Here is an 11,586-nt window from a genome sequence, read left to right on the forward strand (position 1 = left end):
CAAACCATTCTATGATTCTGTGATATACTCGCTGGGTGCTAGAGCCTGCTGAGAAAAATAGTGCTGTTACCATTGGCAAGCTATTAATGTTACTGAAAATTTCACAAAGAGAGAAACTCTATTCCTACTCAGGAGAGCATCAAGCATGGTCTAATTTGCAGTCTCACTTAATCCCTATTTGGGACACCAAGAGGAAATGAAATGATAGATTGGCCCACTCCTCACGCAAAACACGGTTTCCCGGGTATGCAAATGCTGCCCTCCATTATGCAAAGATTACTTGGCTCTGGTATACAGGTATTAAACCAAACTATATTTACATAGGTTGAAACTGAGCTGCCTCAAATTGCAAAGGCTATCACGTTTAATCTAGTTTCAGCACAGCCCCAGCCAGCAGCACGATCTGCCTCCCCAACACAGCCCTGCTCCGCTTTTCTCCTGGGAGTGGGTTGTTCAGCTGGAAGTCCTTGTGGGAGCACTTTGACAACCTCTTCGTAGCTTTTTTTACCTCACTTTGAATCAGAGGCCCATATTCATTTTTACTAAGTCTTTTTTTAAATTCAGACTTACGCTGAAACTGAGGGAATTTTGGCTGGCTTTGAGTAAAGTGTTACAGAGTCAGAAAAAAAATCTCCTCTTTTAAAAACCTCCTTATCTTCACCTGCCTACCTTCAGCAAGGCTTGGCACACTGGGCAGGATCTTGCAAGTCGGTGTGGGATGTAATGATTAAATTAGGCATCTGAATGTAGTTGGAAAAGAACTGCAGCTCAGCCCCTCAGAGACACTGCTTTGTGGTAGCTGTATGTGGAATTTAAACCTTGACTCTAAGGGTATTAGTTCATTATGCATCTGATATGTAGATAGGTGCAAATTAGTTGCCTAACTCAGATGAAGGTGATTACTTGGTCTGAGGACAGGAAATCACAGTAACAAACACAGGTGAACAGGTGCTTAACATGGTTCTCCTACTGCACTTTTCTTCTCTTTTACAAGTTTCTATTTTGCGAACATAAAAAATTGTAGAAACTGGATTTATGCTCAGAATGGTCGTTAGGTCCTATCGTATTACCATTTTAAACACATACACAGCCAGTCTTTCATTCTGGATTGAGCCTTGATTTATGTACTCACCTTGCATTTTTAATCAACGAGAGTGTCCAGGTTTTTGCTGGAACAGAGATAATTTTCTTCTCTCGGTAATAAGAATAGCGCTCTTCTTTGGATTCAGTAGGAGAAGAATGTTGATAATGAACTCATGTTTTTAGTTGTTGCTGGAAGATCAGGAACTTTCCAACTCCCCTGTGTTTTGCTAATCTGCAGGTGCAGAAGCAATGGGGTGGGGAAGGGGGCATAGTATCACACACCCAAATTGGCATTTGGATATGCCAATGGGATATTCCATAACATATAATGTCATGTTCAGTATATAAGTGAGGTTGGCCAGACCATCCATGATGCCTCTCTCTCTCTCTTCTTCGGGATTGCAGTTTTGGTTTCAGGATTTTCACTCCTCTGGGATCCCTATCTGGGAATGGGCTGGGCATTGGTCGGTGGGTGGTGAGCAATTGCACTGTGAGTCACTTATTTGTATCTTCTATTATTATCATTATCATTATCATTATCATTATCATTATCATTATCATTATCATTATCATTATCATTATCATTTTAAGTTTCATTTTATTTCAATTATTAGATTGTTCTTATCTCAACCTATGAGTCTCCTTACCTTTACCCCTCCAGTTACCTCTCCAGCTCCCTGGGTGGGGGGCAGAGTGAGTGAGCAGCTGTGTGTTGTGTTTGTCTGCCAGCCAAGTTAAACTAGGACAGAGAGCCACAATAGCAAAGCACCCATCACATCTCCTTCCAGGGCAAGTCCAGGGACACACATGGAGGGCTTTCTGTAGCCTAACTCTAGTGATATTAACTTGGTCTGCAGATATTTCATCCAGTCTTTAATGTCTCACCTTGTGCCTGAAGACCAGCCTGGACTCCACTCTGACATGTTTTGAGTAGTTTCCTAGCTAGTGCATGACTATAAATGTAGATGGGAAGGTTGCATGGTTGCAGTTCCAACAATTGACTGTTGTTGGAACAGATGCATTGCATTTATTGTAGAAAATGAGTCAAACCTGGGTTTTGACCAGGTCAGAAGATGAATTTGAACCACACTTACTCTTCCATTCAAAGTTAAAGGGTTTTTCCCTAAAATTTAATTTCTAGTAACATGCCAGCTACTTTGGTATCCTTCGTGTCCCAGGAGAAAAACAGGCACCTTAAAACATTAGGTAAGCAGATAATATGGTCTTCTAACTCTGCTAGCTTTAAAGCTGGAAGGTCAGTTGTTATGACTGTAGGACACCATTGAGTGTTGTTGGTTCCAAATTGGTTGGAACTACAGCTACTGAAACATTTCAGCTTTTTTCCAAATTTTTCCTAAGCCTTTCTTTCTTCATTTTTATGTCCCTACAACTGTAGGCCAGACTGACACACTGGAAGCAACAGCTGGCAAAGATGCAAAGGGTAATTGAAACAGCTTTAAAAAAAGTATAGAGAATCTGTAGAGCAGTCTCCCTGGGGGAGAAGCTGAACCATGGTGTCGTTTGTGGGAAACTGCAAGAATGATTTTTGAGACCACCCACAAAACAGGCAATTTTCAGCAACATCACTGCAGATTTTGTAATGTGTGAGATGGGAACCACATATTTCTCATCTGAAATAGGAAAGTGACTGACTGACTGATGTGCTGCTGATGATACCAGGACTGACAATGCAAGTAATTAATTTGAAAACCATAAAATTATGTTTAGTTCTGATTTTACAGTTGCTGCCTACAAAAAGATTGCATTATTTTCATTAATAGATGCCCAAGATACACTTAATAAAGCCCATAGTCTGTTAATTTGTGAAAACATAATTTTTAGAATTTTTTTTTCCCAGTTCACACAAGTGAGAATTAATAACTTGGATCTCAGAACTGCTAGGTGAATTGTCTTATTTTCTTGGATATAAACAGAAGATAAAAAGCCCTAGGATTCAGTAGTGGTTACGCATGCAAGGAACAAGAGAGGAAGTATATCCAGAGTGTCTCAGTCTCCATCCCTTCCCTTCACCAGGAGACTCCCTCAGCTTGCTCCCCCAACTCTACCTGTGTTTTTGTGCCAGCTATCTGAGAATGAGGACACTGTGTGAGGATGAAGGTTATCTGAAAGTGTAAGTTATCCAAGGGCTGAGAGGAAAAGGATGTACAGGATAACTGAGGGTTTACTTACAAGCATTTGTACTTTTAAAGAGGGTTGGCTATAATTAATGAAATCAGCTAGTTAACAGTGTATAGTTTATTTAATTGCAAAAGCTGGGGTAAGAATTGATTTAGCCAGATGATGTGGCTGCTAGATTAGAAGCCTTCTCTGAAATAAATCTAGAATATCTTCCTCTTGTTTTATGTCTTGCTATACATGTCTTGCAACCCTACATCATCTCTGCTTGCTACTGTGATTTCCTGTTCTCAGACCGAAAACCAACAAAGATCATACACGATGCCTCGAAGTAGAGACAAAATGGTCTAGGGAGAGGCTAGGGCAGCTCCCTTTCCCTGCAGGAATCACTTGGTTGAAGCCATCAAAACTATGTAGGTATGAATGAGATTTGGTCTGAGCCAGTTCCGATGGTCAAAAGGCAACATTTTTAGTAAGGGAAAACAAGTTGGTTGGCTGTTTTGTAGGTTATTTCTATTGTGTGTGTTGTGTGAATATATCAAAATCTGAAAACTGCAGTTGATTATTACAATGGTGAATAAGTCAACGCTCAGTAACATCAGCGGTAGCTCTCCTGAGCACATTTTGTTATTTTTTTTTTCTGGTTGCAGCAATATTGCAGATTTCTGGGCAGGATCAAGAATATTTCTAGGAAATATTCTAGGAACTGTACCTGCTTAGCTCTATGTAAATTTTGGCTAGTCACTGCTTTCTCTCTTTCTTCCTTATTTTTCTTATCCTTTTGTTTTCCTCAGCAGAAGTGATGGTGACAAGAACAAGCAGCTGCCAGTCAGACAGCAGCGGGTTCATGGAGGAGTTGCCAGAACCTGTAGTTTTGCAAGTAAGAAATGAGCAATAATCATTGATAGGTCTATAAAACTCCTTAACCTTAGTACCAGTAACATTAATAAATAAATAAACAAACAAATAAATAAATAATCAATCAAGGAGTTGTGAAAACTTAATGAAAACAAATTCATCCTCCTAAAAAAAATCAGAAGGAGAGAAGCTTTCTCAGAAATTTGTGCAACTCTTCCACCTCACTAATGCAATATTTGTGCAAGATTACAGGTATTAGAAAAGAAATATTACAAGAAAGTTTGTTTCATTGGGTATTTAAAGATGTTCTAGGGATGCTCAGGGCAAAGAGTGGTGGGCAAGCCAGTGTGATAGAACAAATGTAGTATTTCAATTCCTCTTTTTTTTTTTTTTCCTTCAGAATGTATCTTTGCCAGGAAAGATTAATTTTATTTCTGATATCCACAATCACGAAATGGCTCTGTCAGACAGGACAGTTTTTCCCATGTTAAATCAAGATTTTCAACAAAAGACAGATGATTGTGTTGCCAAGGTCTTCATCACAGCTTGCGAGAGCATTTTGACAGTACCTAGATCAACGAAAGCATGGAGTGACCAGGGAGAAGAGACTCATCTGCTGCTGACTGCAGAAAATGGCGAGTATCAGGCCTATAATGCTGAGCCACAGACTTTTGTACAAGAAATGTTATGTGACATGGACAAGAAGGAGGATAAAACTGGAAGAAAGCAACTGAAAAAAGAGGAGTGTATAAAAGAGCATAATCCTTATTTTCAAGGTGATACTCAGGATGAAGGAGATCCTGGATCCTCAAAATTTGATCATCATTTATATTTTAGTACAGAACACAAAAAGGTGAATGTAGGCTTCATTGAAGTGAGTGATATAAACCCTGCAGTCATCAGTGAGAGCAAAATTAAGGGCAAAGATGAAGGTGAGAGGTGCCTAACTGAAAAGGATGTTGGAGTTGCATGTCATGAAAGTGCCCATCCAGGTTGTACAGGAGGTGTTAAAGGACTGTGGCAAGGAGTGGATGTGATCAGCAAAGATGGTACCCTACTTGCAATGAATGAGGTGACAAGCAGGCAGAAGTTCTGCAAAATGTATAGTGATTCAAAAAATACAAGATGCTTCCCCAAAATGGGACTTCCAGAAACTGTGCAGCAGGGCTCAGCAGTGCAGTGTGGGAGCAATGCCACTTCAAGATGTTCTCTGCAAGTGTCTCAGAGGCATCCCTCCAGTCTAGTGGAAGGGCCTGGATTAAGTTCATCTGAAGCTCAAGAGACTGGTAACATAGGGGAGAAGTCAGGTGCCAACAAATTGGAACAGGGAGACACTGTCCAACATGGTGAAATGGCTTCTGCTCCTCTGAAATCTGTTACTGTTCAGATGTCTTCAGGGCTGGAGTTTACTTCAAGGGTGAAGTACACAGGACAAAATGCTCCTGTCAGCGAGAGCCTTGCTAGGGAAGATCTTGTGGATTTCTCTGACATGTTAGTGCACCACTCTGAGAGTGGTCCTCTCATACTGTCAGAACCAGGGCCTTCAAAGGATGGTGTGAAGCAGATCACTGAAGCCTCCACCCAAACTGACACGCATGCCAGGCATCCTGGATGGCCACCACTGCTTCATCCACCCTGTAGTCACCTGAAAAAATCAGCCTCTCTTGACACCATATTTTCTGGCAAATACAGGTCACACTACTGGGGTGAAGCCTCTGGTGCAGGGGTTACACAGGGCAGTTGCTACTGTCACTGCTGCTGCCACAGCTGCTGCCCATGGACCTTCCCAATGGGTGTCTCTCCCCATCACCCTGTGGGCTGCTGCTCAAACCATGCCTCCACTAAGCTGCAGCTCTTGAAAACCTTGATGTTCCTGCAGGACACTGCGATGTGTCATCTTCCTCAGGTGAGTAGGTTTCTTCGTATACATGGACAACTCACGTGGTTATGAGCTAAATGCACAAGCTGCCTTTCCCTTTTCCTTCCTGCCATGGTTACTTCTTTGGTGAGACATATCCTGGGAATGTAACTGAGAAAATGGGTGGGGAAAAAACATTCCCTTCTGGAAAAAAAGGGCAAACGTATGCATGTACCTTCAGTTTTGTTGGGCTGCTTCTGTTAGTAACTTATGTACATAGGTTCAGTCTTAAAATGGTTACTGGGAACTGGGTGAGAAAGTTTATGGGTCAAATGAAGAACTGAGAGATGAGAATGAGCTTCTGTGAGTTCCTGTGAATCAGCAGAGTTACAGTAACTGAGTAACCTACTGGACTGCAGAAAGTGCAAGGTTATATGATTTAGTGTAATCCTCTTTTACTGAGAACTCATTTAGGTTATATTACTTAGCATTTTTTAAAGACTAATTGTGAACACCCAGATACAGATCATAAGCCAAACTGCTCTAAATCAAAGTGAATTGCAACTTCTCAGAGCCTCAAGCCATTTTACCATGACAGAATATAAAGGTCGCATTCAATCTAAAGACCTGCTAAGATGGATATTTGCAATAAAAATACCGATAGTAAAAAGTTACCAGATTTTTATTTCTTTGCTCAGAATTGATGTGAGTTCCCAAAAGTTTTGAAAGACTCGGGTTTGTTGAGGAAGAAAACAAGGAAGGGAGTCAGGAGTGGCTTTTGCATCCTAAGAAAAATGTGGCCATACCTCCTGCTTGGTTTGCAAGCATTTGAACTCTTGTACAAACTGGGGGAGAAAATTATTGGATAAAAGTTTCAGAAAGTGAGACTGGGCAGTCTTATGCTGCCACATCACTGAACAGATAAACTTGTGATGTCTTGTCTTTGAACAGTATATTGGAAAATACTCTTCTTGTCAGCTGTCTGGCTGTTGCCACAAGATGGCAGTGAATCAGTACCTTATGCTGGCCTGGGAAGCCTTTCCTCATGGCTTGACTATTATTTTATCACTCTTCTAATGGGGCCTAATGACCATTTGTCTTCTCTAGTTTGTGGACAGGGTGTGTGGGAGGAACAACTTTGCACCGTACTGTTACCCAAGATCTGCTCTTAGGGATGTGGCTCCACAACCAAGTCACTGGGCAATAAGGGAGTGAATTGACTGAATTAGCCACTCTGCAGACATTACAACTGCACCTGCTTGGTACTTTTCATTAAAGGCAAGGTAGTTTCTACATCTTTTACTGAGAGAAGTTCACTCAGGTTACATCCCATTTACCGAGGGCATGTGTGGGGAATGCAACCACCACAGAACAACTGTTAGACAGTAAATTTACCATGTTTACATGGACCTTACCTTAAACAAGGTCTTGCATGAGAGTAGTCCTTGAACAGTTAGTCCCACCTCCATCCTTGCTGAGCCTGAACTCTGAATAAACCTATGTGCTCTGTGATATACTCGAAGACTCAGTACCAGGAGAACTGCCCATATCTCACCTATAAAGGTTGGAATGACTTTTTAACAAACCTACTCACATTGTGCTTCTAATATCTTTTGCGTGGTGTTTTCTAGATTTTTGTTAGCCTTGAGGAATCAGTTAGGAATTTGTCTGTGGCCCACTGACTTCTCCCTAGTGACCTGATTAAGAGGAGCTCTTCAAGCTTGTTTGGGCACACTTTTTTGATGGCTAGAACTCCTCACTCTGTACAGATTTGGCAATGGGAAGAAGAAATCATTACACACACCCACCTAGGAACAGGAAAACTGCCTGAGGATCAAGATTAATGTTTGGGGTGGGGGGCAAATGAGCAATCAGCCAACACTGATGAGAAATCATCATTATAACACTTGGCAGAAACCATCAGGAAAGACACTTCTTCGCACAGTTCTTATATACCTTCCCTCTCTTCATCTTTCTCCTTTTCAAAACAGTTTCTAACTTCCAGTGGACAGTAATGTAACCTGTCATTAACACATAGGAACTCATCCTGCTCAAATATAATCTCTGACAACAGTGCAATAACGTCAGAATTTGGCACATTGCATCAGGTCTTTGATCAAAGTCCTTTTCCTCTTCAGTGGCAATATTTAAATTCTCACTTGCTCAAGTAGTGCCAGCACTTAATCCTACATGCTTTAGGAGAAAAGGTGATGACTGGGATGCAAGTGATACACCCAGAGCAAACTCACTTGAAGTGCCATCTGGACTTTCATGGCAGCTGCTCACAGAGTCCCTGTCGTGCAGGTAAGAGGAGGGCCCATGCCGTTCGAGCTGTCAGTTTCAAACACACTCGACATGGAAGTGCTCAAAGAAAAGTAGTAAAGTGAGGTATCTTCTTGTTTTTCTGTGTAGTGTACCCTCCATGAAATAGAAGTGATGAAGAGCTCCTGCCAGCACTCCCAGGAGAAGCTGGATGAGATTGAACAGCACCTGACCGAAGAGCAGGTGCTGTTTTCCAGCACGATGCCAGATGAAGGAAGGTAATGGCAGCCCAACATTTACCTAAACCCAAAGCTAGCATCAGCAACAGCCTGTGGGCACATGCAACATGTCTGGTCACTTGTGTTATCACAGTAATTCTGGTCAGTGGGGTGCATCATGAAAGTGGGGAAGAAATGTAACTGTGATGTGATTTTTGCTCAGAGGTAAGTCCAACTTCTCTCCACACTGTTCAAGTCTCTTAAACACGAACATTTTGAAGGGGAAGATTGCTCCATAGGTACAGGCAAGATTTTTAACATGCAAGTACTATGTTTTAGCAGCAACAGGAACAGATTTCAGTCACCTGGAGCTAAGTGTCCCAGGTCAATGCTGGGTTCAGGGAAGGAGGTGGGAGCGATCTCTGGCAAACTAATCCCTTTAGGCCATGTACTTAATGCTCATGATCAATGGGGTGATGATGCAGGAAAAACTGAACTAGCCCTTCATGGACTCAGCCCAAGTTCACAGGGATCACCAAGAAGCTTCAGGTTCACAAAAAGTTACTAGGGACTTCCAGTCTTGAGCTGCCTGAAAGTAGGGCATTTCTGCAGTCTTTGTGTTGGAGATAAATCAGAAGTGACAAACCTGCCCAGACTCAAGCTGGCTCTGCAACTGCAATGTGTTCAACCTTGCAACTGGGACAGCCCAGGAAATGAGAGTCAAGCAGACAAGGGCTGTTATTTTGTAAGGTATCCTGTGATCATGGGTAAAAACAAGAGCACAACAGAGGGAGATACAACTGTTATGCTGGGGCTGAGGAAGGGGAGGCTGTTCACTCTCACTTAAGTGTGCTTTCATTGTTGTCCTCACAGGGAGGAAGGCAGACACCTGCAACTCTTACGGCAAGCTGTTCGTCAGGAGATTGCAGAGCTGGAATTTCAGCTGAGTGACCAAGCTTGCCAGGTCAGGGAGGACATCCTTACGGTACGTTGCAAAAGCCACCACTCTGGGTCATGTAGGAAGAGTTTAGCCTGAGCTGCTAATCCGTGTTCAAAGTGTTAACTCTGAGGTACATCTGAATGAACCCTTCAGCACCAAGAATAGGAGGATTTCTGATAACAGACTTACAGTTTACATCTTTGACAATCTTTTTGGCTATGCTGCTTGAGCTCAACCACCCAAGAGAAGTGCCAATACTTATAGAAGTGACTATATTCTCCTCTGCTCTATAAAGGTTCCATGATTTCAAGAATATGACAGGCAGTCACCCTACAGAATTACAGATAAATAGTTACTGGTCTGGTTCTTTTCTGGAACAGCTCTCCATTTGATAAGGAAGAAAAAGAAGAAAACATGATCAGGGGATCAGTTACTTGTCTTTGATTCTTCCCTGGTAAACTTGGGTTAGAGGGTCAAGACTACAATGGTCACAGATTGAAGTCCAATTGGAGATTTTCCATTAGGCAATTAGATCTATCTGTTGGAATAAAATGCCCTTTGGGTCTTTCTCCTCCTTTTTATGGCAATATCTCCTTTGCCAGATATCGCGTGACTTCTTTGAACCAAGCAGAAGAAGCAGGCATGCTTCATATACTCTTGTGTATCCTGCTTGATTCCTTTTATTATATTTTTATTACTGCAATATGCTTTTCCCTCTATTTTCTCTGCAGCAGCTGGACCAATTACTAGTAGAACAATCCCATCTGTTTTCCGAGCTTGGACTCTCTGATTGGAAGGGAAAAAGAGCCCAAAATAAACAAGAGTTTCCAGATGCTGATGACACCGCACATCCTCAAAGTGAGTGCTCAAAAATGGTGCTCCAAAGACCTCCTAGCAAAAAAACCCCAGCAACAGGCTCCCTCTCTGCCCTGCAGTTGAGGGGACCCCCAATGCATCTTCCTACAAGGACAACACCTGAGCTGAATTCAGCTGAGTTTGACCCACAGGACCTCTCACCCAGTAAAAAGGAAATAAAAACGCCTCCTCAAGCAAAAATGGACCTTAAGGCATTTTTACACAATGTAAGGAATGTTTCAGTCTCACCCTCAAGGTTTTAAGTGGAAGGAATTGCTGACCTGCAATGTAGTGTTGCTATTCTGTGTCCTATTGCTGCAGCCCAGGTCAGGACCCTCTCCCACTAGGCCATGAGTTCATCCCAAGGGATGGATCCTGTGTTTCAGGGCACTTCCAGGCAACATAAGCAGAACCTGGGAGTGGATCTGCCTTGATACTTCTCAGTAAGCTGTGGCAATGATCTAGATGCTCCAGAGAGAAGAACATATAAATACATGGATGGTATTTGCCTGGCTTGCTTGAACTTTGAATGCAACTGTTTGACTAATTAGTATATTCAACCCTCTCGCACCATGTGAAATTAGTAATTTATGGCTTCAATTTGCAGAGACAATTATCCAGTTTTACAAGGGCAGTCAAGGCAGTGAACTGGAAGGTTTGTTGTTTTTCTGAAGAAATTCAAAGTCAGCGTTTCTCACTGATCTGATCTCACAATGTCACCATAAAAAATTGTTTCCCTGCCTTTCTGAGGATAAACTATGCCTAGAAAAATCTCTTAGATAGCTGCCTTATCATTTAATGGTCTCTTCCACCTAAGCGTGTGTCCCATTTTTTAAAGGATTCATAATTCTCTTAAATGAACAATCAAGGTTAAATTGTGCATAAACTTAATGTAAAACACCATGGGAGGGAATGTTCTTTATGGTAGTCTTATACTACTTTATTGATTTATGTTGATATTACCACTGATATTATCAAGCAGAATCAGGTTCTTTAGCACACAATTCAAAGAATGAGAACCATAGGTCCTTGAGGAACAAGGAACTGAAATATTTGAAATCATGTTTTGTCATCTTCTTTGGCCACCTGACCAGGGAGACCCAGCGGATGAGGCCCTCTATAGGCAGATAGGAGCAGCCTCACGTTCACAGGCCCTGGTCCTCATGGGGGACTTCAACCACCCCGACATCTGTTGGAGAGACAACACAGCAGGGCACAAACAATCCAGGCGGTTCCTGGAGTGTGTGGAAGACAACTTCCTTCTCCAAGTGGTTGAGGAACCGACAAGGAGAGGTGCCATGCTGGACCTTGTTCTCACCAACAAGGGCTGGTGGGGAATGTGAAACTCATGGGCAGTCTTGGCTGCAGTGACCATG

At 42.2% G+C, this 11,586-nt stretch overlaps 1 protein-coding gene across 1 annotated transcript; it reads left to right on the forward strand.

Annotated features, from left to right (window-relative positions):
- Nucleotides 1–4,013: 4,013 nt before the first annotated feature.
- On the forward strand, nucleotides 4,014–10,437 carry ITPRID1 (ITPR interacting domain containing 1; the record flags this gene model as incomplete). Its single annotated transcript, XM_029086969.1, has 5 exons — nucleotides 4,014–4,099; nucleotides 4,478–5,983; nucleotides 8,348–8,475; nucleotides 9,289–9,400; nucleotides 10,087–10,437. Coding segments are annotated over 5 exons (2,183 nt in total), but the record flags the coding sequence as incomplete, so codon positions are not given.
- Between the last annotated feature and the right edge of the window lie 1,149 nt (nucleotides 10,438–11,586).

Source organism: Antrostomus carolinensis, unplaced genomic scaffold (genome assembly GCF_000700745.2).
Source record: "Antrostomus carolinensis isolate BGI_N321 unplaced genomic scaffold, ASM70074v2 scaffold37410, whole genome shotgun sequence".
In the NCBI taxonomy this organism is placed as follows: Eukaryota; Metazoa; Chordata; class Aves; order Caprimulgiformes; family Caprimulgidae; genus Antrostomus; species Antrostomus carolinensis.